At 44.0% G+C, this 27,576-nt stretch overlaps 1 protein-coding gene across 2 annotated transcripts in view; it reads left to right on the top strand.

Annotated features, from left to right (window-relative positions):
• ryk (receptor like tyrosine kinase) overlaps positions 1–27,576 on the top strand; it is a 309,552-nt gene that overhangs the window by 102,430 nt on the left and 179,546 nt on the right. For both annotated transcript variants that reach the window (XM_060835028.1, XM_060835027.1), the window contains exons 6-7: positions 681–825; positions 9,233–9,333. In XM_060835028.1, coding sequence (XP_060691011.1) covers positions 681–825; positions 9,233–9,333 — 246 coding nt within the window. The remainder of the gene's footprint in view (positions 1–680; positions 826–9,232; positions 9,334–27,576) is intronic.

Here is a 27,576-nt window from a genome sequence, read left to right as displayed (position 1 = left end):
GATGCCACATTTGGAGTATGGAGTTCAGTTTTATTCACTTTGCTGTCGGAAGAATGTATTACACTGAAAAGAGTGCAGCTGAAATTTAGAAGGATGTTGCCAGGATTCAAGGGTCTTGAGTTATAGAGAGATGTTGGACAAACTAGGGCGTTTTTTTTTGAGAGCAGGATACTAAAGGGGGAATCTTAGAGAAGTGAATAGAATGGACAGGGTGAATGTACTCGGTCTTTTAGTTAGGGTTGGAGAATCAAGGACTAGAGGGCATCAGATTATGATTAGAGGGGAAAGAAGAAAAAGGGAGCCTGCGAATAACATTTTTACACAGAGGGTGGTACACATATGGAATGAGCTGTCAGTGGAAGTGGTTGAGGTGGGTACATTACAACATTTAAAAGGAATTTAGACAAATGCATGGATAGGAAAATTTTAAAAGGATATGGGCCAAGTGCAAGGAAATTGGGGTTAGTGCATTTGGCATGGACCAGTTTGCACCAAAGAGTCTGTCTCTGTGCTGTAGGACTCTATGACTCAAATTTTAGTTACTTAATTTTAAAAAGAAAGTAAGTTTTTAAAAGAAATTCAATTCTGTTTGTTAGACAGAACTTAGCCACTTCAAACTGTTGTTACTTTCTTATAATAGTCCGTTTCAAATTCCATCCTTGTGTTTTACTTACACACAGTTGATGCTGTTCACACAGCACCCACTACCTCTACCCGTGTGTTCTACATCAGCGTTGGAGTATGTTGTGCTGTCATATTCTTGGTGGCAATTATACTGGCTGTTCTTCACCTGCACAGTATGAAAAGAGTGGAACTCAGTGATAGGTGAGTGTTTTTTCGTTTAATGTGATTTCCACAGGCATGGATCACAAATTGAAATTGCTTAAATGGCATTTAATTTAGTAGAAAAATCTCACTAATTATTTAGTAATTTATATTCTTCTCAGTTCACAGTCAGAACTGTTCCAAACAGTGCCTTATTTTTATGTTTTAATTGAAATTGGGATTGGGTAATATCACCTAAACTTTCTTCTTATACTTTATGATGATATTTGCTGATACTGGCAACAGTAGGCAAGTTCATTGGGGAGTGGCCTGTTCCGAGCAGTGGTGTCTACATCAGCAGGTAGACTTGGTGTGACATCATATGTTGAGCCAATTTTGTATCCAGTTGTCTACTCTGCCTCGATCCCATATGATCTAACCTTAGTTATCAGTCTACCATGTGGAACTTTGTTGAAGGCCTTATTAAAATGGAGACAGCATCTGGTGCTCTGCCTTCACCTATCTTCTTTTCTATTTAAAAAAAACTTAATCAAATTTGTGAGACACGATGTCCCATATATAAAGCTATCCCTAATCAGTCCAAATCATAGAGATGAGCAGCATGGAAACAGACCCTTTGGTCCAACTCGTCTATGCCGATCAGATGCCTAGAATATAGAAAAGTACAGCACAGAACAGGCCCTTTGACCACAATGTTGTGCCAAGATTTAATCCTAATGTCAAATATAGTAACTTAACCTATACACCCCTCAACTCACTGCTATCCATGTGTATGTCCAGCAGTCGCTTAAATGTCCCCAATGACTCTGCTTCCTCCACCACAGCTGGCAACGCATTCCATGCATTAACAACTCTCTGTGTAAAGAACCTGCCTCTGATGTCTCATTTATACCTCCTTCCTAATATCTTCGAACTATGACTTCTCATACCAGTCAATCCTACCCTGGGGAAAAGTCTTTGGCTATACCCGAAATAAATCTAGTCTAACTTGCCTGCATTTGGCCCATATTTGTCGAAACCCTTCCTGTTCATATTTATCTAGATACCTTTTAAATGTTCTAATCAAACCAGCCTCCTCCACTTCCCCTGGCAGCACATTTATACATGCACCATCCTCTGTGTGCAGTATTTGCCTCTTAGATCCCTTATAAATGTTTCCCCTTTCACCTTAAACCTATGCCCTTTAGTTATGGACACCCTCACCCTGGGAGGACATTAGGATTAAATCTTGGCACAACACCTTGTCTGGTTACCCTATTCACGATTTTATAAACCTCTCAGCCTCTGGCACTCCGGGGAAAATAGCCCCGGCCTATTCAGCATCTCTCTATCAGTCAAACCTTCCAAACCTGGCAACATCCTTATCAATCTTATCTGAACCTTCTGAAGTTTAACAGCATCCTTCCTATATCAAAGAGACCAGAACTGCATGCATTGTTCCAACTTTGGCCTAACCAATGTCATGTCTCCCACCACCTGTACTCAACCCACTGACCAGTAAAGGCAAGCCTATCTTCATTATCCTGTCTACCTGGGACTCCAGTTGTAAGAAACTATGAACCTGTATCCAGTGTCTCTGTTCAGCAACGTTCACTAAGACATACAACATAGAGCATTGCAGCGCAGTACAGGCCATTCGGCCCTCAATGTTGCGCCGATCTGTGGAATCAATCTGAAGCCCGTCTAACTTACACTATTTCATTCTCATCCATATGCCTATCCAATGACCATTTAAATGCCCTTAAAGTTGGCAAGTCTACGACTGTTGCAGGCAGTGCGTTCCATGCCCTTATTACTCTCTGAGTAAAGAAACTAGCTTTGATATCTGTCCTATATCTATCACCCCTCAACTTAAAGCTATGCAGGGCGGCACAGTGGCTCAGTGGTTAGCACTGCTGCCTCACAGTGCCAGTTCCCGCCTTGGACAACTGTCTGTGTGGAGTTTGCACATTCTGTTGTGGTTCTGTTCACCGAGCTGGGAATTTATGTTCCAGACGTTTCATCCCCTCTCTAGGTGACATCCTCAGTGCTTGGGAGCCTCCTGTGAAGCGCTTCTGTGATCTTTCCTCCGGCATTTTTAGTGGTTTGAATCTGCAGAGCTACAAATCTTCTCACAAACTTTGCACATTCTCCTCGTGTCTGCATGGGTTTCCTCCGGGTGCTCCGATTTCCTCCTACAGTCCAAAGATGTGCAGGTTAGGTGAATTGGCAACGCTAAATTGCCAGTAGTGTTAGGTGGATAAGTCAGGGGTAAATATAGGGACCTGGATTGCTCTTCGGAGGGTCGGTGTGGACTTGTTGGGCCGAAGGGCCTGTTTCTACACCGTAGGTAATCTAATCTAATCTAATCATGTCCCCTCTTGCTAGCCATTGCCATTCAAGGAAAAAGTCTCTCACTGTCCAACCTATCTCACTCTCCGATTATCTTAGGTCTCAGCCTTTTTCAAAGCTTCCACATCCTTCCTATAATGCAGTAACCACAACTGTATGCAATACTCCAAATATGGCCACACCAAAGTTTCGTACACCGTCAGTATGATCTCATGGTTCAAAAAACCCAATCCCTCTACCAATAAAAGCTAACACACTGAATGCCTTCTAAACAACCCTATCGACCTGGGTGGCAACTTTCAGGAATCTATGTACATGGACACTGACATCTCTCTGCTCATCTACACTACCAAGAATCTTACCATTAGCCCAGTACTCTGCATTCCTGTTACTCCTTCCAAAGTGAATCACCTCACACTTTTCCACATTAAACTCCATTTGCCACACCTCAGCCCAACTCTATAGCTTGTCTATGTCTCTCTGTAATCTACAACATCATACGTCATTATCCACAACTCTACCGACCTTAGTGTCATCTGCAAATTTACTAACCCATCCTACTATACCCTCAGGAGGTAAAAACAATGACTGCAGATGCTGGAAACCAAATTCTGGATTAGTGGTGCTGGAAGAGCGCAGCAGTTCAGGCAGCATCCAAGGAGCAGCGAAATCGACGTTTCGGGCAAAAGCCCTTCATCAGGAATAAAGGCAGTGAGCCTGAAGCGTGGAGAGATAAGCTAGAGGAGGGTGGGGGTGGAGAGAAAGCAGCATAGAGTACAGTGGGGGAGGGGATGAAGGTGATAGGTCAGGGAGGAGAGGGTGGATTGGATAAGTGGAAAAGGAGATAGGCAGGTAGGCCAAGTCCGGACAGGTCATGGGGACAGTGCTGAGCCTGAAGTTTGGAACTAGGGTGAGGTGGGGGAAGGGAAATGAGGAAATTGTAGAAGTCCACATTGATGCCCTGGGGTTGAAGTGTTCTGAGGCGGAAGATGAGGCGTTCTTTCTCCAGGCGTCTGGTGGTGAGGGAGCGGCGGTGAAGGAGGCTCAGGACCTCCATGTCCTCAGCAAAGTGGGAGGGGGAGTTGAAATGTTTGGCCACAGGGCGGTGTGGTTGATTGGTGTGTGTGACCTGGAGATGTTCCCTAAAGCGCTCTGCTAGGAGGCACCCAGTCTCCCCAATGTAGAGGAGACCACATCGGGAGCAATGGATACAATAAATGATATTGGTGGATGTGCAGGTAAAACGTTGATGGATGTGGAAGGCTCCTTTAGGGCCTTGGATAGAGGTGAGGGAGGAGATGTGGGCACAGGTTTTACAGTTCCTGCGGTGGCAGGGGAAAGTGCCAGGATGGGAGGGTGGGTTGTAAGGGGCGTGGACCTGACCAGTTAGTCACGGAGGGAATGGTCTTTGCGGAAGGTGGAATAGGGTGGGGAGGGAAATATATCCCTGGTGGTGGGGTCTTTTTGGAGGTGGCGGAAATGTCAGCGGATGATTTGAATTATGCAAAGGTTTGTAGGGTGGAAGGTGAGCACCAGGGGCAAACTGTCCTTGTTACGGTTGGAGAGGTGGGGTCTGAGGGCGGAGGTGCGGGATGTGGACGAGATGCGTTGGAGGGCATCTTTAACCACGTGGGAATGGAAATTGCGGTCTCTAAAGAAGGAAGCCATCTGGTGTGTTCTTTGGTGGAACTGGCCCTCCTGGGAGCAGATACGGCAGAGGCAGAGGAATTAGGATTACGAGATGGCATTTTTGCAAGAGGAAAGAGGTGGGAAGAGGTGTAATCCAGGTAGCTGTGAGAGTCGACGGGTTTGTAAAAAATGTCAGTGTCAAGTTGGTCATCATTAATGGAGATGGAGAGGTCCAGGAAGGGGAGGGAGGTGTCAGAGATGGTCCAGGTAAATTTAAGGTCAGGGCGGAATGTGTTGGTGAAGTTGATCAATTGCTCAACCTCCTCGCGGGAGCACGAGGTGGCGCCAATGCAGTCATCAATGCAGCGGAGGAAGAGGTGGGGAGTGGTGCAGGTGTAATTACAGGAGATGGATTGTTCTACGTAGCCAACAAAGAGACAGGCATAACTGTGGCCCATAATGTGCCCATGGCTACCCCTTTGGGCTGGAGGAAGTGGGAGGATTCAAAGGAGAAATTGTTAAGGGTGAGGACCAGTTCGGCCAAACGAATGAGAGTGTTGGTGGAAGGGTACTGTTGGGGACGCCTGGAGAGGAAAAAACGGAGGGCTTGGAGGCCCTGGTCATGGCGGATGGAGGTGTGGAGGGATTGGATATCTGTGGTGAAGATAAGGCGTTGGGGGCCGGGGAAACAGAAGTCTTGGAGGAGGTGGAGGGCGTGGGTGGTGTCTCGAACGTATGTGGGGAATTCCTGGACTAGGGGGGATAGGACAGTGTCGAGGTAGGTAGAGATGAGTTCAATGGGGCAGGAGCATGCTGAGACAATGGGTCGGCCAGGGTGGTCAGGCTTGTGGATCTTGGGAAGGAGGTAAAACCAGGCAGTGTGGGGTTCCCGGACTATGAGGTTGGAAGCTGTGGGTGGGAGATCTCCTGAGGTGATGAGGTTCTCTATGGTGTGGGAGATGATGGTTTGGTGATGGGGGGGGGGGGTGGGGTCATGGTCGAGGTGGCAGCAGGAAGACGTGTCCTCGAGTTGGCATTTGGCTTCAGCAGTGCAGAGGTCAGTGCGTCAGACTACCACTGCGCACTCTTTATCTGCTGGCTTGATGGTGAGGTTGGGATTGGAGCAGAGAGATTGGAAGGCTGCGCGTTGTGAGGGTGAGAGGTTGGAATGGGGGAAGGAGGTAGACAGATTGAGGCGGTTAATGTCCCAGCGGCAGTTGGAAATGAAGAGATCGAGGGCAGGTAATAGGCCAGCGCGGAGTGTCCAGGTGAATGCAGGGTGTTGGAGGTGGGGGAAGGGGTCCTCGGAAGGTGGGCGGGAATCCTGATTGTGAAAGTAAGCTCGGAGGCGACGGAAGAATTGTTCGACGTCACGACGTGTATTAAATTCATTGATGCTTGGACGGAGGGGGATGAAGGTGAGTCCTTTGCTGAGGACTGATCGTTCGTCCTCAGTGAGGGGGAGGTCTGGGGGATGGTGAAAACTCGGCAGGGCTGGAAGCTGGGATCTGGTGTGGGTGTGGAGCAGGGAGTGGGGACGGAACCTATAACTGGAGTGGGTGTGGTGGTGGGGTGAATGAGGGTGGAGTCATGAGCAGGGGTAGTGTTCCCCTCAGGGTTCTGGGGGATGGGGATCGTGACAGTGGGGTCTGTGGGGGGCGTGTCAGCAGACTGCAGGTGAGTGGCGCTGGTGGGGGCGGAAGTGGTGGCAGACACGACAGTAGGGGTGGCGGAAGTCACTGAGCATGTGGCATCAGCGATGATGTGAGGGCGGAAGTGATGTCACGTGTGATGCATGAGGGATTAAGGGGCGGGAGTGGTTGTGGGCATGGCCATGATGGGGCGGAAGTGACATCATCAATCAGTGTGGGGGTGGTAGCTGCATGGCTAATGGTGTCGGAGTAGTTTCTAAGGCCGGGGGAATCTTCTGGAATGTTTGAGGAGCGCTGGTTATGGAGGTAGGTAGATAAAAGTTTGTTGTACTTACAGTTTTTGATGTTTGAATTGAAATACTGTTTGTTGAGAGTATGAATTGTCCTGAGGATGTAGTACAGAGTGGGTCCTTTGCAATTCTGAGAGAGTGTGGCCCTCAGCTGAGGCAGGGCTGACTGTAGAGAGGTTAGGTGCTGGCGCATTGATGCAAGCATGGTGCAGAGGATCTTGAAGGAGAACTGTTGCTGGTGTTTTTGAATCTGTAGTCTGTACTGTTTGTCCTGTTCGGGTCCGAACTCTGCTGGTTTAAAGGTGGTCCGGAGTCCATGTGGGATGAGTTGGTTACGGAGGCAGCACTGAGGAAGCAAATGTGGCTGTGATAGCAAGTTTGTTTCACGACAAGGTTAAAGAGCTTCAGGGCAGAGGAAATGACCTGGGAGTTGCAGTGGGAGAGGGACTCTCTGAGATTCTTGTAGAGAGAGGAGGAAAATTTCTTCAAGGCAGGCATCCTTGCAAGAGGATTAGCAGTAGAGTTAAAATCAACGAGGTAAAAACAATGACTGCAGATGCTGGAAACCAGATTCTGGATTAGTAGTGCTGGAAGAGCACAGCAGTTCACGCAGCATCCAACGAGCAGCGAAATCGACGTTTCGGGCAAAAGCCCTTCATCAGGAATAAAGGCAGTGAGCCTGAAGCATGGAGAGATAAGCTAGAGGAAGGTGGGGGTGGGAGAAAGTAGCATAGAGTACAATGGGTGAATGGCGGAGGGGATGAAAGTGATAGGTCAGGGAGGAGAGGGTGGATTGGATAAGTCTAAAATTGGCCTTCCTCCAATTTAGAAGTTCAACTTTTAGATCCGGTGTATCCTTTTCCATCACTATTTTAAACCTAATAGAATCACAGCCACTGCCTAATTTCACTTGAGTGGGTCAAGTTTTTCACCTTCTCTAGTAGGCTCAGCCACATAAGGAATCAGAAATGTTTCTTGTATATACGAATTCCTCTCCATCCAAGGCTTTAACATTATGGCAGTTGCAGTCTATGTTTGAAAAGTTAAAATCCCCTACCATTACCACCCTACTCTTCTTAACAATAATTGAGATCTCCAAATTGTTTCTCAATTTTCTGCTGACTGTTTGGGGTTATGTAGTACAATCCCAATAAGGTGATCACTGGTGTCTTATTTCTCAGTTCCACCCAAATAACTTCCCTGGACATATTCCTCGGAATATTCTTCCTAAATACAACTGTAATGTTATGCCTAATCAAGAATGCCACTCCCCCTCCCCTCTTGTCCCTTTTCCTCTGCTTCCTGTAGCATGTACACTGAAAAACATCAAGCTGCCAGTCTTGTCCATCCCTGAGTCACATTTCTGTAATTGCTATGATATCCCAGTTTCATGTTCCTAACCATGCCCTGAGTTCTTTTGCCTTCCCTGTTAGGCCTCTTGCATTGAAATAAATGCAGTTTAATTTATCAGTCCTACCTCATTCTCTGTTTTGCTCCTACCTGCCTTGATTATTTGACTTGCTCTTTTTTTCCCAACTGCATCCCGATCGTAGAAAGGATATTATTAAACTAGAAAGAGTGCAGAAATGATTTACTAGAATGCTACCTGGGCTGGAACGTTTGAATTATAAGGAGAGGTTGTATAGGCTGGGATTTTTTTTTCCCTGGATCGAAGACAACCATGTAGAGGTCAATAAAACCATTAGAGGCATAGATAAGGTAGATAGTCAACGGCTTTACTCCATGGTAGGGGAGTGTAGAACTAGAGGGCACAGCTTTCAGGTGAGAGGGAACAGATACAAAAGGGTCCACAGGGCAATATTTTTAAACAGTGTCTGATGAGTGACTGAAATGGACTGCCAAAGGTAGTGGTGGAAGAGAGTACAGTTTCATCTTTTAAGAAACATGTAGACAGGCACATGGATGGAATAGGTATGGAGAGATATGGACCAAACGCAGGCAAATGGGACTAGTTTAATTGTGAAAACTGGACAGCATGGGCAAGTGTGGCCAAAGGCCATGTTTCCATACTTGAGACCTCTATGACTGTTTGTCATCCTAGAAGCCACTCTTTGAAGGCTTGTTATTTCAGTTGTTTTATATTTGTCTGCAATGACTGAATGTTGTACTGGTGCATTCTGGTTTTTGACATGAGTGTCCTAACCACAACATCATGAACCACTGGTTTGCTGTATGGTGTACTTGGCTAGAATGCTTTTCTATTTTTATAGAAGTGATGATTTGTTCCAACGCAAACCTATTTCTGTTAAAAACATTGATTTAACTTATTTGAACACAAACTTCGATTTTACGAAAAGGGAAGACATTTGCAGGGTTACAGGCTACAGTGTGAAATGGCACTATGTGAATTGCTACTTTAAAAAGTCAGCACAGACATGATGGACCAAATGACCTTCTGTGCTCTGACCATGCTGGCGATCCTATGATTCTAAATCATGTTACATCTTCAAGATATAAGTGAGATAATGAACTTGCAAATATGAACTGTGTAAAGCATTAATCTTGTTTTTTTTCTGTTGCCAGTATGAGTGAGAGTGGAAGCTCTCAGGGCCTGTCACAACCTTCCACGCAGACCACGCAGTATCTGAGAGCTGATACACCCAACAATGCAACACCTGTCACTAGTAAGACTTTCATTTATTGGATAATTTAAAGACTGTATAGTTGTGGGCCAAGCTGATCCCTGAGTTAAATCTTAATCATGCTTTGAAATGGAAGATGATTATTCTATGTTATTATTAATAAAACAAACTCTGTATATAGTAAAATAGTACAAGGTAAAATTGTACTCAGTGAGCATAAACTGGATTACCTGGATACTCTGTCCTCCTTTTCCATTTCCAATTTCGACTGTTGCATAATATTCCCCGTATCATACTGACAGCAGGATTTAAAGTTTTTTTTGTGTTAGCTTCACAATAATCAAATAGATGTAATGTTTTTGAAAATGTTTAGCTTCTAAAATAATGTAAAGAAAATATTGTGTCTGGGTAAGTACTATACATTACCTGGGACATCAACCTAGGTTAAACATCAGAAAGCCCTGTTTGATTAGCTTTCTTGATTGAAGAATGTCAGTGTGTCCCTGATTATATCACTGCAGTGTTCTACATAATAATTAACATATTATTACTCTTGAATGAAAAGAGCGTGGAAATCATTGTGCAACTGATTGTAAAGGGTGCCAGACAGTGCTTAGCTGGGGTGGTTTCCTGGAAGCACTGGTAATGCCGGAGGCTTGTAGTATGAATATAGCGATTTGTCTCATAACAAAGAAACACCCACAACCCCAAAAACACATTGCAATATTTTAAGTATCGGAACCTCACAACCCATGCTAACCCAGCAAAAAAATTCATAAACACACTTTCTACTTTAATTTGGTCCCAAATTGAATATCGCCAGCACAACACAGAAGACCGAAGGTTTCCAAAGTTACCAGAGAATCTGTCTGTCCTTGATTGAAGTGATGAAAGTGAAGCTTTCGTGTCTGCAAGTTCATTCCTCATTGCTAGTGGGCTGCAGTTTAATGTTAGTGGTTAGTACGAAGTAATGCTTTGGAGACTTCACAATTACTTATTAAGAAATGACACGGTGGCTCAGTGGTTAGCAGGTAACTCAGCGGGTTCGATTCCAGCCTCGGGCGACTGTCTGTGTGGAGTTTGCACATTCTTTCCGTGTCTGCATGGGTTTCCTCCGGTGCTCCGCTCCTCCCACAGTCCACAGATGTGCAGGTTAGGTGAATTGGCCATGCTACATTGCCCGTAGTGTTAGCTGTAGGGGTAAATGTAAGGGAATGGGTCTGGGTGGGTTCCTCTTTGAAGGGTCGGTGTGGACTTGTTGGGCTCAAATGGCTTGTTTCCACACTGTAGGAATTCTATGATTCTAAGAAGTCGAAGGGTCTTCTCTACTGAACCAAGGAAAAGGAGGACAGTGAGCAGCCAAGATCATACTGGGGGAGGACTTGCATCTGACCAGTAGAGAAAGAAGCAACTTCGCAGTTGGCCCAACCTTTACCTAAGATGGGTTTGCTAATTGAGGCTTAGCTTCCTTGATCTCTTGGAGAATAGTTTTGCCATGTCAGATGGTGGCAGAGATCTGTAATATTCTAGAGGAAGAAGTCAGAACTGAGGTAAGTTAGTGTACAAGAGAAGGCGTTTAGTATGCTTTCCCTTCTTGGTCAGAGCTGAAAATGAGTTGCTGGCAGCATCCAAGGAACAGGAGATTCGACGTTTCGGGCATAAGCCCTTCTTCAGGGCATAAGCCCTCCATTCATTCCTGAAGAAGGGCTTATGCCCGAAACATCGAATCTCCTGTTCCTTGGATGCTGCCTGACCTGCTGTGCTTTTCCAGCAACACATTTTCAGCTCTGATCTCCAGCATCTGCAGTCCTCACTTTCTCCTCCTTATTGGTCAGAGCATTGAGTAGAGGAGTTGGGAGGTCATAATGCAGCTGTATAGGACATTGGTTAGGCCATTTCTGGAATATTGTTTGCAATTCTGGTTCTTGCTCCTACAGGAGGGATGTTGTGAAACTCGAAAGGGTTCAGAAAAGATTTACAGGGGTGTTGCCAGGGTTGGAGCTTTGAGCTATAGGGAGAGGATGAATAGACTGGGTTTGTTTTCCCTGGTGGGTGATCTTATAGAGATGAATAAAATTATGAAGGGCATGGATAGGATAGGTAGGCAACGTCTTTCTCCTAGAGGGCTTAGGTTTGGTGTGAGAAGGGAATGATTTAAAGGGGGCCTAAGGGTCAACTTTTAATACAGAGCGTTGTGCATGAATGGATTGAGCTGCCAGAGGAAGTGGTGGAGGCTGGTACTAATTACAACATTTAAAAGGCATCTGGGTGGGTATATGAATAGGAAGTGTTTACAGACATATGGGCCAAGTGCTGGCAATTGGGACTAGATTAATTAGGATATCTGGTAGGAATGGACGAGCTGGACTGAAGGGTCTGTTTCTGTGCTGTACATCTGTATGACTTTTGAGAGTTAGTGTCTATTCAAATACAAAATTATATTTAAAGACAATAGTTAGTGGGTAGATAGTTATTTCTTTAAACAGAATGGTGGTCGACGTTGGATTTTCAAAGGGTCATGTCGATTTTTAACAAAATAGGTTGCAGGTTGAAATATCACAGAACATTTTGAAGTTTGTCATTGTTGTCAAACTTGGAGTGGCAAAAGTGAGGATTATACAAATCACCTGTAACAGGAGTTAGTTAGACTGGGGAGAGGCCATGTAAGTAGGAGGTTAAATTTAACACAAAGAAGGGGATCCAATTTTGCAGAAAGGATAGAGAGAGGCAATGTAGTCTTAATGGATAATTCCAAATTGTGTAAGAACAGAGGAACCTGGAGAATCATGTGCTGGAAATGGGACGGGTGAGATGGAGGCATAGCAGTAATGTGACTGCACCACTAATCCAGAGGCCAAAGCATTGAGGTTATCGTACAAATCCCGTCTCAACTGTTGGTATATAAATTCCATTAATCTTGAAATCTGAAATTGAAAGCTAATCCCCATACAAGTAACCATAAAATGATCACTGATTTTTGTTAAATCTATTTTGATTCACTAATGCCCTTTGGAGAAGTAAATTTGCTAACCTGGTCTATCCTACCTTTAACTCCAGACCTCTAACTGTTGATTCTTAACTTCCCTTCCAACTAACCTAACAAGTCACTCAGTTCAAAGGTAATTAGGAATCGACAACAAATAGAGTCATAGAGATGTACAGCACGGAGGCAGACCCTTTGGTCCAACTCGTCCATGCCGACCAGATATCCCAACCCAATCTAGTCCCATCTGCCAGCACCTGGCCCATATCCCTCCAAACCCATCCAGGTACCTTTTAAATGTGGCAATTGTACCAGCCTCCACCACTTCCTCTGGCAGCTCATTCCACACACTACCACCCTCTGTGTGAAAAAGTTGCCCCTTAAGTCTCTTTTATATCTTTCCCCTCTCACCCTCAACCTATGCCCTCTGGTTCTGGAGTCCACCACCCTAAAGAAAAGACTTTACATATTTATCTTATCCATGCCCCTCATGATTTTATAAGCCTCTAAAAAGTCACCCCTCAGCCTCCAATGCTCCAGGGAAAACCTCTCCCTCCAGCTCAAATCCACCAACCCTGGCAACATCCTTGTAAATCTTTTCTGAGTTCTTTCAAGTTTCACAACATCCTTCCAATAGGAAGGAGACCAGAATTGCGCACAATATTCCAAAAGTGGCCTAACCAATGTCCTGTACAGCCACAACATGACCTCCCAACTCCTGTACTCAGTGCTCCAACCAATAAAGGAAAGCATGCCAACTGCCTTCTTCACTATCCTATCTACCTGTGACTCCACTTTCAAGGAGCTATGAACCTGCACTCCAGGGTCTCTTTGTTCAGCAACACTCCCAAGGACCTTAACATTAAGTGTATGAATCCTGCTAAGATTTGCTTTCCCAAAACGCAGCATCTCACATTTATCTAAATTAAACTCCATCTGCCACTTCTCAGCTCGTTGGTCCATCTGATCAAGATCCTGTTGTAACCTGAGGTAACATTCTTCACTGTCCACTGCACCTCTAATTTTGGTGTCAATTGCAAACTTACTAACTATACCTTTTATGCTCACATCCAAATCATTTATATAAATGATGAAAAGTAGTGGACCCAGCACCGATTCTTGTGGCACTCCACTGGTCACAGATCTCCAGTCTGAAAAACAACCCTCCACCACCACCTTTGAGTCTGTTCTGTATCCAAATGGCGAGTTCTCTCTGTATTCCAAGAGACCTAAAATTGCTAACCAGTCTCCCATGGGGAACCTTGTTAAATGCCTTACTGAAGTCCATATAGATCACATCCACCGCTCTGCCCTCATCAATCCTCTTTGTTACTTTAGATTAGATTAGATTACTTACAGTGTGGAAACAGGCCCTTCGGCCCAACAAGTCCACACCGACCCGCCAAAGCGCAACCCACCCATACCCCTACATTTACCCCTTACCTAACACTACGGGCAATTTAGCATGGCCAATTCACCTGACCTGCACATCTTTGGCCTGTGGGAGGAAACCGGAGCACCCGGAGGAAACCCACGCAGACACGGGGAGAACGTGCAAACTCCACACAGTCAGTCGCCTGAGGCGGGAATTGAACCCGGGTCTCCGGCACTGTGCCACCGTGTCGCCCAAAAATTCTTCAAACATTTACTATCAAGTATGTGAGACATGAATTCCCTTGTATAAAGCCATGTTGAGTATCCCTAATCAGTCCTTGCCTTTCCAAATACATGTACATTCTGTCCCTCAGAATTCCCTCCAACAACTTGCCAATCACCGATGTCACAGCTAAAAATGTGTTGCTGGTTAAAGCACAGCAGGTCAGGCAGCATCCAAGGAACAGGGGATGCTGCCTGACCTGCTGTGCTTTAACCAGCAACACATTTTCAGCTTTGATCTCCAGCATCTGCAGACCTCACTTTTTACTCGAACATCACCGATGTCAGGCTTACTGGTCTGTAGTTCCCTGGTTTGTCCTTAACATCTTTCTTAAACAGTCGTACCACGTTAGCCAACCTCACCTGTAACTATGGATGATACAAATATCTTAGTTAGAAGCCCAGCAATCACTTCCCTAGCTTCCCACAGAGTTCTAGAGTACACCTGATCAGGTCCTGGTGATTTATCCACCTTTATGCGTTCAAGACATCCAACACTTCCTCCTCTGTAATATGGACATTTTTCAAGATGTCACTATCTATTTCCCTACATTCTATATCTTCCGTGTCCTTTTCCACTGTAAATACTTGATGCAAAATACTGGTTTAATATCTCCCCATCTCCTGGAGCTCCACACAAAGGCCATCTTGCTGATCTTTGAGGGGCTCTAATCTCTCCCCAGTTACCCTTTTGTCCTTAATGTGTTTGTAAAAACCCTTTGGATTCTCCTTTACTCTATTTGCCAAAGCTATCTCATGTCCCCTTTTTTGCCCTCTTGATTTCCCTCTTTAGAATACTCCTACTGCCTTTATACTCTTGTAAGGATTCACTCGATCTATCCTGTTTATACCTGACATATGCTTCCTTCTTTTTCTTAACCAAAACCTCAATTTCTTTAGTCATCCCACATTTCCTATACTTACCAGCCTTCCCTTTCGCTGTTACAGGAATATATTTTCTCTGGATTCTCATTATCTCATTTCTGAAGACTTTCCATTTTCCAGCAGACCCTTGAATAGCGAACAGCTGTGCCCAATCAGCTTTTGAAAGTTCTTGCCTAATACCATCAAAATTGGCCTTCCTCCAATTTAGAACTTCAACTTTTAGGTCTGGTCTATCCTTTTCCATCACTATTTTAAAACTAATAGAATTATGTTTGCTGAACCAAAGTGCTCCCCCACTGACACCTCAGTCACCCTGCCCTGCCTTATTTCCCACGAATAGGTCAAGTTTTGCATCTTCTCTATTAAGTGCATCTATATACTGAATCAGAAAGTTTTCTTGTACACATTTAACAAATTCCTCTGCATCTAAACCCCTAACACCATGGCAGTCCCGATCTATGTTTGGAAAGTTAAAATCCCCCACCATAACTACCCTATTATTCTTACAGATAAAAGATCTCCTTACAAATTTGCTTCTCAATATCCCTCTGACTATTAGGGGGTCTATAATACAGTCCCTTTCTTATTTCTCAGTCCCACCCAAATAACATCCCTGGATGTATTTCCGGGAATATCGTCCCTCAGTACAGCTCTAATGCTATCCCTGAGCAAAACCTCCACTGTCCTTCCTCTCTCGCCTCCCTTTCTAGCATTTGTATCCTGGAACATTAAGCTGCCAGTCCTGTTCATCCCCAAGCCATGTTTCTGTTATTGCTATATATCTCAGTCTCATGTTTGTAACCACGCCCTGAGTTCATCTACCTTCTCTGTTAGGCCTCTTGCTTTGAAATAAATGCAGTTTATCAGTCCTGCCTTGTTCTCTGCTTTGTCCCTGCCCTCCCTGATTGTTTGACTCGCCTTTGTTCTCAACTGTACCAATCTCAGATTGAAATCTTTCCTCAGTTTCTCTGTGGGTCTCCTCCTCCCCCCCCCCCCCCAACCATACAAGTCTAAATCCTCCCGAGCAGCTCTAGCAAATCTCCCTGCCAGTATGTTAGTCCCCTTCCAATTTAGGTGCAATCTGTCCTTCTTGTACAGGTCACTTCTACCCCAGAAGAGATTCCAATGATCCAAAAATGTAAATGTTTCTCCCACACAGCAGCTCCTCAGCCATGCATTCATCTGCTCTATCCTCCTATTCATGCCCTCATTAGCTCGTAGCACCATTTTAAATTCCTGCCTAACTCTCTGTAATCCCCCTTCAGAATTTCAACCTTTTCCTGTCCTATGTCATTGGTTCCAATGTGTACAGTGACCTTTCTACTGGCTCCTCTTCCCCTTGAGAATTTTTTGCACCCTCTCTGAGACATCTTGATCCTGGCACAGGAAGCAACACACCATTCTGATTTTTTGCTGCTGGCTACAGAACCGTCTGTCTGTATCTTGGACTAAAGAGATCCCTAAGATAATCGATCGCTTGGAACCAGACGTATTGTTGGCCTTGCCAGTGATGTCTACATCCCATGAAAAAGTAGACATGTTGACAGTGTGGTTCTCAATGCATAATGGATTTTGGGCTTCAAAAATAGGATGAAGTTCGAATTTGAGTTTTGTACCACTGGACATTATGAAGAGTATGAGAGTGCAAAGATTTACCACGATGATTTCATGGATTGAGTTAAGGGGTTTCATTACAAAGTTGAGGATATTTGATGGAGGTGTACTAGGATTGTGATTAAGTTTAAATGACATGAACAATGAAAAATGCTTTTCATTAGTTGAAGGTACAAGGACCTAGAGGGACACTGGTTTAAGATTTTGGGTATATTGAGGAAAGTGATTTGATTGATGATGTCAAGAAAACATTGTTGGGTATAAACGAGAAGGGCTATATGGGTATCACAAGGGAGTAGGGCTAACTGGATAGTTCCACAGGGCTTGCATTTGATTAGAATGTACTCCCTCTGTACCATAAATGATTCAATATATCAATCTTAAAACAATCAAACATCTAATTAGTTAATATATAATGCATGCTTATCAGCCAAAGGCACTTGGTGAACTACACTGAAATTCAGTTGAAAATGTGTTGCTGGTTAAAGCGCAGCAGGTTAGGCAGCATCCAAGGAATAGGAAATTCGACGTTTCGGGCATAAGCCCTTCATCAGGAATGAGGAGAGTGTGCCAAGCAGGCTAAGATAAAAGGTGGGGAGGGGCGATGGAGATGTGATAGGTGGAAGGAGGTCAAGATGAGGGTGATAGGCCGGAGTGGGGTGGGGGCGGAGAGGTCAGGAAGAAGATTGCAGGTTAGGAGGGCGGTGCTGAGTTGAGGGAACCGACTGAGACAAGGTGGGGGGAGGGGAAATGAGGAAACTGGAGAAATCTGAGTTCATCCCTTGTGGTTGGAGGGTTCCCAGGCGGAAGATGAGGCGCTCCTCCTCCAGCCATCGTGTTGTTATGTTCTGCCGGTGGAGGAGTCCAAGGACCTGCATGTCCTCCTTCCACCTATCACATCTCCATCGCTCCTCCCCCAAGTCCCTCCTCCCTACCTTTTATCTTAGCCTGCTTGGCACACTCTCCTCATTCCTGATGAAGGGCTTATGCCCGAAACGTCGAATTTACTATTCCTTGGATGCTGCCTAACCTGCTGTGCTTTAACCAGCAACACATTTTCAACTGTGATCTCCAGCATCTGCAGACCTCATATTTTACACTGAAATTCACTCCAGTGTGCAGGTTGTGTGAGAATACTCAAACACTTTATGCAGGTGTGTGTGAGACAGCTGCCAATGGTGTTATCAGCTAAGTTCCAAAATCCTTATCTTTAGACTGGAATGCAACTGAAAGGATGATTGATTGGGGCTTGGAGTGGGGGAAGACGGCGGTGGATGCGGGGGTGGGAGAGAAAAGAATACTCTTCACCTAGAAAAAAATTTGGATAAATATTTGAAGAAAGGTTGTAATGAAATGTTAGGACAAGTGGATCAGGAGTAGGTATATCCACCGGAGAAATTTAGAGATAAAAATAGTCATCAATGCTCAAAGTTAAGTGATAAATATTTGTCCAGTGCTTAGTTTTAGTTGTACAAAGTAAATGGGCTATCAACCAAGTACAAGTCAAAAATAAATATTTGATACTTGTATCTTGGGGATCTGTATCAAATGTTTTGCGTGGTTCTGGTCAGTTTTAATTGAAATCTTTCAGTTATGGACGGAAATAGAATTTATCCGACCATGGAAAACAGGTCATATTAATTAAACACACAGAGAATTGTGATTAAAAGTTAAACAGATTTACCATAATTTTATACTGTAATTAGCCTTTTGAGAAACACATTGTTTGTAGATAAATTGTAAAAGGCATCCTATTAGATCTTTGTGACATAGCCACTAGTGAGTTGAAAGGAATTGATTGTTAGATTAGTAGCTTTTCCCTGGAGTAACTGGTGCCATGTGGTTGGCAATTGCACTATTATCAAAAGGCGTTTCGGAGTATGCAGGGATGAATATTGTCACAAAGACAATTTGGAAACAATTATAAGCCGTTTCATTACAGGTGCAGAATTTTGTATTTTGGATGAGTTCTTAGAAAGTAGTAATTATGGAATATTCTCCTCAGAAAATTTACTGTGTTTATTCAATTGATGTGGACATTTCTATCAAGACCAGCATTTATTGCCTGTCTGTAATTGCCCTTGAAAAGATGGTGGTGGTGCCTTGGCTACAACTGAGTGGCTCACCAGGTCATTTCAGAGGACAGTTAGGAGTGAACAAGTTTGCTGTGGTTACAGAGCCACATGTAGGTCAGATTGGTTAAGTTCACATTAGTGAACCTGATTGGCTACATTCTCTCTAATATTTCTTAGTGCTGCACTGACCTTTGAGGTCCATGCGCAACAGCAATTTCTGCATTAAGGAAGTCAATGCGTTGACATGCCGATTGGTGCACGGGACCTCCAAGTGGCCATGCAGCTTGGAGGGCTATACAAATCACAATTATTGATGCTAACGTTTTGTTTCTGATTTATTTATTAATTCAATTGAAATTCTCCGGCTGCTGTGAAATTGGACTCCTGACTCTGGGTCAGTTGTCTAGGTCTCTAGGTATCTAGTCCAGTAACATTACAACTGTGCTGCTGTACTCTCATGATTAATGGTTATTTCTGGTACCAAACAATTTTGGGAGAAATGATGGCAGTCTGCAAATGTATCAAATAGAAATTGTTTAAAATTACAGTGTACCGGCGTCACTTTTATGTGGCTATAGCTGGCAACACCAACATGTGCTCGTCTCTAATCGTCGTTGTCAGCAATTGTGTCTGATGTGGCTCTGGAATCGCATGTAAGCCAAACTAGGTAACGGTGCACATTTCTTTAAGGGCAATTAATGGAGCAGCTTGAGTTTTGCAACAATCAATGATTGTTGCACAGTTAGTATGAAGATTTTTGTAAATTAATTGCTTTTATTAAAGGACTCCAAGTTGTAGTCCGACGGTTGAATTGAAATCACAAGCTTTCAGAGCACTGCTCCTTTGTCAGGCTGTTTCACCTGATGAAGAAGCAGTGCCCCGAAAGATTGTGATTTCAAGTAAACTTGTGGGTCTATAACCTGGTGTTGGGTGACTCCTGGCTTTGTTCACCCCAGTCCAATATCGGCACTTCCACATCATTCATTAAAGGAATTTAAATTCCGCTGGCTTGTGGGATTTAAAACCATGTATTAACCAGAGATTTGGCTTGGGCTTTTTGATTACCTTTTTTTAAACTAGCTCAATGACATTAACTCTACTCCACTGTCTGTCATCTCTCAGAATAACATTTTTTTGTATCTCAAGACATGTAATACCTAACAAATGCACGCGATACAGAAACAGGAAGTTTAAAATGCAGCAAGATTACAGCAAACAGAGTATTGTTGAATGTAGAGAAAAAAATACTTCATTTTATTGTTTAATTTGTTGTCACTCTCTTCCTGGTATTTCCTCGTTCTTTTCATAATTTCTGTCTCTTTTGCGTTTCTCTGTAGCTGTCATGTGTTCCCAAAATGGGTATTACGTCTTTTGTTTGGATCTATGAGCTACAGAAAGATGAGAATTACTAAAACTAGTTAAGAGGTATAATGGAAAAAATTAATTGTAGACATGATGCAAAGAGGCAGTTGTGAGAGAGGAAACATGGTTTTGAGCGTTATTACGTTTGCATTTTATTTCATTTATTCTGGTCCAGTGATGTCATGTGAGCTATATATGTAGCTACAAGGACCCTAACTAACTACAAATAGGACCCTTAAATTGATATGTTCATGATAATGTTTCACAGTTAAGTTCATAAATTACTCTTGGGTTAACAATGATTTCCCATAAAGCTCACTGAGGCAGTGAGCTTTTCTGCTTATCAATTCAGTTGTGCACAATGTTGCAATTGTAATTAATAGTACTGACAATAGTAAGAAAGAGAGTCAAGAGTGTGGTACTGGAAAAGCACCGCAAGTCAGGCAGCATACGAGGAGCAGGAGAATCGTTGTTTTGGGCATAAGCCCTGATGAAGGGCTTACTTGATTCAACTGCTCCTCTGATGCCGCCTGACCTGCTGTGCTTTTCCAGCACCACACATTCGACTTCGAAAAACTCCAGCATCTGCAGTCCTCACTTTCTACCAATAGTAAGAACGATATGCATGGAGCTGATACCATGTTAAAACTATGTACCTCACCTGACCTAAACACATTATGGCTCTGTTGCAAAGAAAGTCCTCTGTTTAACGTGTCAGCTACATTTACTTAGTTGATTTACCTGATTATGATTGGCATCTATATCAGAGTAAGGAACTCATATTGTACAATTGAAACATAATTAATTTTAATAAAAGTTGGATTTTTTTTCATTCAGTTAAGATGTTGGTAGATACTGGCCCTCATTCAATTTCTCTTTAGGAAGTTGAAGTGGACGAGTTGAATTCTGTAGATGTTTTTTGTATTAATTTCCAGCAAGACTGTGTCGCTGACTGGGAATCAGTAATCCTAACATCTGTGGTCGATAAGTTATTCAAGAAGATTCTGAAAGATAAGATATACAAGCATTTGGAAAGACAGGGTTTGATTGGGAATAGTCAGCATGGCTTTGTGCGTAGGAGATCATGCCTAAATTTGTTAGAGTTCTTCAATGAAGTGACCAGGAAAGTTGAGGGGGGCAGGGTGGTAGACATTGTCTGTATAGATTTCAGCAAAGCCTTTGATAAGATTCCACAAGTAGACTACTCTGAAAGGTTAGATCACATGGAATCCAGAAGGAACTGACAAATTAGATACACAATTGGCTTGATAGTAGGAAGCAGAGAGTAATACTGGAAGGATGCTTGTCAGACTGGGGGCCTGTGATTAGTGGAGTGCTTTGGGTTGGTGCTGAGCCCATTACTGTTTGTTATGTATATCAATGATTTGGATGAGAATGTACAAGATATGATTAGTAAGTTTGCAGATGACACTAAAATATTGTGGACAGTGAAGAAGGTTATCAGAAATTGCAGCAGGCTCTTGATCAGTTTGGGAAATTGGTTGAGAAATGGCAAATGGAATTTAATATAGATAAGGGTGAGGTCTTGCATTTTGGAAAGTCAAATTAAGGCAGAATTTTCATGGTGAATGGTAGAGCCTTAAGGAGTGTAGTGGAACAGAGGGACCTTGCATTTCAGGTGCACGGTTCTCTGAAAGTGGAGTCACTGGTAGATAGGACAGTGTAGAAGGCTTTTCTGCACACTGGTCTTCCTTCCATCAATCAGGGAATTGTGTATAGAAGTTGGGAAGTTATGTTGCAGTTGTACAAGACTGCACTTGCAATTTGTGTTCAGTGGTGTTCACCTTGCTATAGGAAGGATGTTATTAAAATGGAAAGAGTGCAGAAGAAATTTAGAAAGAAGTTGCCAGGCTTCAAGGGTCTGAGTTATAGGGAAATCTTGGTCAAACTAGGATATTTTTCATCAGAGCTGAAAATGTGTTGCTGGTTAAAGCACAGCAGGCCAGGCAGCATCCTAGGAACAGGAAATTCGACGTCTCGGGCCAGAGCCCTTCATCAGGAATGGGTGGCGGCGCATGGCTACAAGGGTGGAGCGGAGGATCCGGAGGGAGGTCTGTTGCTGGAGGCCTTGGATTTGTTGCAGGTACAGGTTGTCCTGGTTGGGTCCAAATTTTGTTGGTTGGAATGTAGTCCGGAGTCCGTGCGGGATCAGTCAGTTCTGTAGGCAGGTGCTGAGGAACGAGATGTGGCTGTGGTAACGAGTCTGTTTGAGAACGTGGCTGAAGAGCTTCTGTGCAGAGGAGATGACCTGGGGGGTGCAGTGAGAGAGAGACTCACTGAGATCCTTGTAGAGGGAGGAAGAGAGCTTCTTCAAGGAAGGCATCCTTGCAAAAGGATTCGCAGTAGGTTAAAATCTTCAAGTAAAAAGTGAGGTCTGCAGATGCTGGAGATCAGAGCTGAAAATGTGTTGCTGGTTAAAGCACAGCAGGCCAGGCAGCATCCTAGGAACAGGAAATTCAACGTTTTGGGCCAGAGCCCTTCACCATTTTTCTTCAGAGCATAGGAGACTGAGGGAGGAATCTTATAGAAGTGCACAAGATCATGAGTGGCATGGATAAGGTAAAAACATTCAGTGTTTTACCCAGGGTTGTGGAATTGAGGACGAGAGGGTATCAGTTTATGGTTAGAGGGGAAAGAATAAAAGGGAACCTGAGGGGCAATGTTTTTACAGAGGGTTGTAGATATATGGAATGGGCTCCCAGCAGAAGTGGTTAAGGCAGGTAAGTTAACTACATTAAAAGGCGATTGGACAAATACATGGGATAGGAAAGGTTTAGAAGGATATGGGACAAGCGCAGGGAAATGGTGTTAGCTTGGATGGGCATTTGGGTTGGCATGGACCAGTTAGGGCCAGAGAACCTGTCTCTGTGCTGCGGGATTCTATGATGCTGTGATTATGATCTTCACTCACCAAGTAACTTGATGTGTTCCATTTGCATTTTCAAAGATAAGTTCAATTCCTCAATTGCATGGTTTGATATAACAATTACTAGAAAACAGTGTTGTGTGATTTTTAACTTTGTACACCCAGTCCAACACAGGCACCTCCAAATCATTGCTATAAAACCACAGTTATAACAGGGCAGAAAACTTGGCAGTAACCATGTATAAAAGTACTGTTTGTGTTTTTTTTAATGTTGGTCAACTGCACATTTTCAAATAAAAGACTGCAAATATAATTTTACCTTCAGAAGCTATTAAGTTACACTACTTAGTCTCCTGTGATGTTGTGTGTAAATGAAATCTTCACGTGAGGAGTATTACGAGAACTGAACCAGAGCAGATCATTGCAATATATGTTGAGGAGCTGCCAAACTGAGGTACACCAGGCAGTCCACGTTCCCAATAAGATTAAAACGTTGTAAATCTGATGTTAAGCAATACAAACGCATGTTTTTACAATTCATTCATTTGAAAAATATGAGTGATATCCTAATGTACCGTGGTCCAGAGTAAATGAAATGTTAAGCAATATATCCCTCCCTTCATTGATATTGGGACTGGAGCGTTGGAGTTATGGGGAGAGGCTGAATGGGCTGGGGATTTTTTTCCTTGAAGCATAAGAGACTGAGGGGTGACCTTGTAGAGGTTTAGAATATGATGAGGGACATAGATAGGGTGAATGGCTAAGGTCTTTTCTCCATGGTAGGGGAGAAAAAATAGAAGGTGTAGGTTTAAGGTGAGAGATATTGGTGATGTAAGGGGCTACATTTTCATGCAGAGGATGGGACATGTATGGAACAAGCTGCCAGAGGATGTGGTGGAGGAAGGTACAATGACCTTTAAAAGGCATGTAGATGGGTGAATGAATAGGAAGGGTTTAGAGAAATATAGGCCAAATGCTGGCAAATAGGTCTAGGTCAGATTGGGATGTTTGATGTCAAGTTGGATTGAAGGGTCTGTTTCTGTGCTTTGTGACTTTTTGTTTCTTCAGCTGAAAATGTGTTGCTGGTTAAAGCACAGCAGGTTAGGCAGCATCTAAGGAACAGGAAATTCGACGTTTCGGGCATAAGCCCTTCATCAGGAATGAGGAGAGTGTGCCAAGCAGGCTAAGATAAAAGGTAGGGAGGAGGGACTTGGGGGAGGGGCGATGGAGATGTGATAGGTGGAAGGAGGTCAAGGTGAGGGTGATAGGCCGGAGTGGGGTGGGGGCGGAGAGGTCAGGAAGAAGATTGCAGGTTAGGAGGGCGGTGCTGAGTTGAGGGAACCGACTGAGACAAGGTGGGGGGAAGGGAAATGAGGAAACTGGAGAAATCTGAGTTCATTCCTTGTGGTTGGAGGGTTCCCAGGCGGAAGATGAGGCGCTCCTCCTCCAGCCGTCGTGTTGTTATGTTCTGCCGGTGGAGGAGTCCAAGGACCTGCATGTCCTCGGTGGAGTGGGAGGGAGAGTTAAAGTGTTGAGGCATGGGGTGGTTAGGTTGGTTGGTTGGTCCGGGCGTCCCAGAGGTGTTCTCTGAAGCGTTCTGCAAGTAAGCGGCCCGTCTCCCCAATATAGAGCAGGCCACATCGGGTGCAGCGGATGCAATAGATGATGTGTGTGGAGGTACAGGTGAATTTGTAGTGGATATGGAAGGATCCCTTGGGGCCTTGGAGGGAAGTGAGGGAGGAGGTGTGGGCGCAAGTTTTACATTTCCTGCGGTTGCAGGGGAAGGTGCCGGGAGTGGAAGTTGGGTTGGTGGGGGGTGTGGACCTGACGAGGGAGTCACGAAGGGAGTGGTCTTTGCGGAACGCTGATAGGGGAGGGGAGGGAAGTATATCCCTGGTGGTGGGGTCCGTTTGGAGGTGGCGGAAATGACGGCGGATGATACATTGTATACGGAGGTTGGTGGGGTGGTAGGTGAGAACCAGTGGGGTTCTGTCTTGGTGGCGGTTGGAGGAGCGGGGCTCAAGGGCGGAGGAGCGGGAAGTGGAGGAGATGCGGTGGAGGGCATCGTCGATCACGTCTGGGGGGAATCTGCGGTCCTTGAAGAAGGAGGCCATCTGGGCTGTGCGGTGTTGGAACTGGTCCTCCTGGGAGCAGATGCGGCGGAGACGAAGGAATTGGTAATATGGGATGGAGTTTTTACAGGGGGCAGGGTGGGAGGAGGTGTAGTCCAGGTAGCCGTGGGAGTCAGTCGGTTTATAGTAGATGTCTGTGTTGAGTCGGTCGCCCGAGATAGAAATGGAAAGGTCTAGGAAGGGGAGGGAGGAGTCTGAGACAGTCCAGGTGAATTTGAGGTCGGGATGGAAGGTGTTAGTAAAGTTGATGAACTGTTCAACCTCCTCGTGGGAGCACGAGGCAGCGCCGATACAGTTTCTTCAGGCTTGTAAGTCTCAATGCATTCATAGTACATGTCTAAAGACATTAGCAACTTTTATCAATGCTTAAGTAATCTATACAATCTACACTGGTGCTTCCCAAATTATTGTCCAATATGACCCTCATTTTTTAAATACATCTACACATGTAGTAATGAGGAATTCTCTGCAACTTGTCAGCATATATGAAAATGCAGACTGATCAGCTACCCTACCCTTGAAAACCTCACACACACCCCCAACCTTCAGTCTAACCACTGATCGAATTGCCATTGTGTGCAAAGTAGAGTCACCAGCCTAGGGTAAGGAGCCTGCATGCTGAATGAACAGGAACAGAACACAGTAGTGTTTGAAGCAGTCACTCAGTAGACACCTCTGGCAGTCTGCATATAGCACAGAAAGAAATACTTCAGTCTAACTCAACCATGCTGACCAGACATCCCAGTCTGTCACAGTCCTATTTCCCAGCATTTGGCCCATACCCCTCTAAGTCCTTCCTGTTAATATTCCCACCCAGATGCCTTTTCAATGTTATAATTGTACTCGCTTCCACTACTCCCTGTGGCAGTTCGTTCCATGCATGTGTCACCCTCTTTGTGAGAAAGTTACCCTTCAAGTCTTTTTTAAATCTTGCCCCTCTCACTTTAAACCTTTGAATTTTGGAGTCCCCCAATCTACAAAAAAGACCTAAACTGTTCATCTTATCCATGATTTTTCATACCTCTGTAAGGTCACCTCTCAGCCTCTGACGTTTCAATGGATAAAAGCCTCAGCCTATTCAGCCTACCCTGATAGCTCAAATCCTCCTATTCCAAAATCAAACATCTCTGACCTACTCTGCATTCATCCAGGAGAAATGTTTTGGAGCTTAAAATGCGCTTAAGTGCTCAGCATCCAGCCCATTCCGTTTAGCAGCATTGATCTAGTGGTTTCAGCTCAGTATCACATTTGCTGAGTCTGAGACTCTCGAGGTCTGCTGAAAATAAATTCTGTCTAATTGATCTGTGTGTTTCAGAATTCAGAAATGAAGAATTATAGTGTAAATTTAAATGCATCATGGAGAAGGGACAAAAATAACAGTGTAGCAACTGGAGTTGGGAATTTTTTCAGTTAGTATGTACAGACATATCTTTCATAAGTATTAGATATGTACTTCAGTGAGAAACTTAATATAGTCAGTGTAAATCTAAACACTGTACTACAACTGTTTAAAACACCAGGTGTTCCAATATAATTTTAACTCCTGAGTTAATTTTTGTGAATTATTGGTTTATGAATGTGAGTTTGCTCGCTGTGCTAGAAGGTTTGGTTTCAGGCATTTCATCACCACACCAGGTAATTATCATCAGTGAGCCTCTGGTGAAGCACTGGTGTTAGGTCCCACTTTCTATTTAAACATTTAGGTTTCTTTGGGTGTTTGGTGATGTCATTTCCGGTTCTTTTTCTCAGAGGATAGTACATGGGGTCCAAATCGATGTGTTTGTTGATAGAATGCCATACTTCTAGGAATTCTCGTGCATGTCTCTGCTTGGCTTTTCCTAGGATGGATGTGTTGTCCCAGTAAAAGTGGTGTCTTTCCTCGTCTATATGTAAGGATACTAGTGATAGTGGATCATGTCTTTTTGTGGCTAGTTGATGTTCATGTATCCTGGTGGCTAGTTTTCTGCCAGTTTGTCCAATATAGTATTTGTTACAGTCCTAGCAAATTATTTTGTAAATGACGTTCATTTTGCTTGTTGTCTGTACAGGGTCTTTTAAGTTCATTAGCTGCTGTTTGTATGTTGGTTGATTTGTGGGCTACTGTGTTGCCAAGAGGTCTGAGTAGTCTGGCATCATTTCAGAGATGTCTTTGTTGTAGGGTAGAGGCTGGGGTTTCTGGGTGCATTTTGTCTGCTTGTTTGGTTTGTTGCTGAGAAAATCGGCGGACTGCGTTTATTGGGTATCCATTCTCCTTAAAAACGCTGTATAGGTGATTTTCTTGTGCTGTTCGTAGTTCCTTGGTGTCTCGTTAAAATAATGTCTTACTGCAGCTTTGTTTGTGGGTGTCGAATGATTGCTTCTGTAGTTGAGTATTTGATTCATATGTGTTGCTTTCCTGCAGACGCTGTTTGAAGTTCCCATTGACTGCTTGCTCTACCGTGACATCTAGGAATGGCAGTTTGTTGTTGTTTTCTTCCTCTTTTGTGAATTTTTTGCCAGTAAGAATATTGTTGATGGTCTTGAAGGTTTCTTCTAGTTTGTTTTGTTCAGTGATAACAAAGGTGTCATCCACGTAGCGGACCAAAAATTTGGGTTGGGTGGTTGGGAGAGCCATTTGTTTGAGTGTCTGCATTACTGCTTCTGCGAGGAATCCTGATATTAGTAATTCCATGGGTATTTGCTTTTAGGTCT

This window comes from Hemiscyllium ocellatum, chromosome 13 (genome assembly GCF_020745735.1).
Source record: "Hemiscyllium ocellatum isolate sHemOce1 chromosome 13, sHemOce1.pat.X.cur, whole genome shotgun sequence".
Classification (NCBI taxonomy): Eukaryota; Metazoa; Chordata; class Chondrichthyes; order Orectolobiformes; family Hemiscylliidae; genus Hemiscyllium; species Hemiscyllium ocellatum.
Note: the sequence above shows the minus strand (reverse complement) of the source record. Positions and strands in the feature narration are given on the sequence as shown.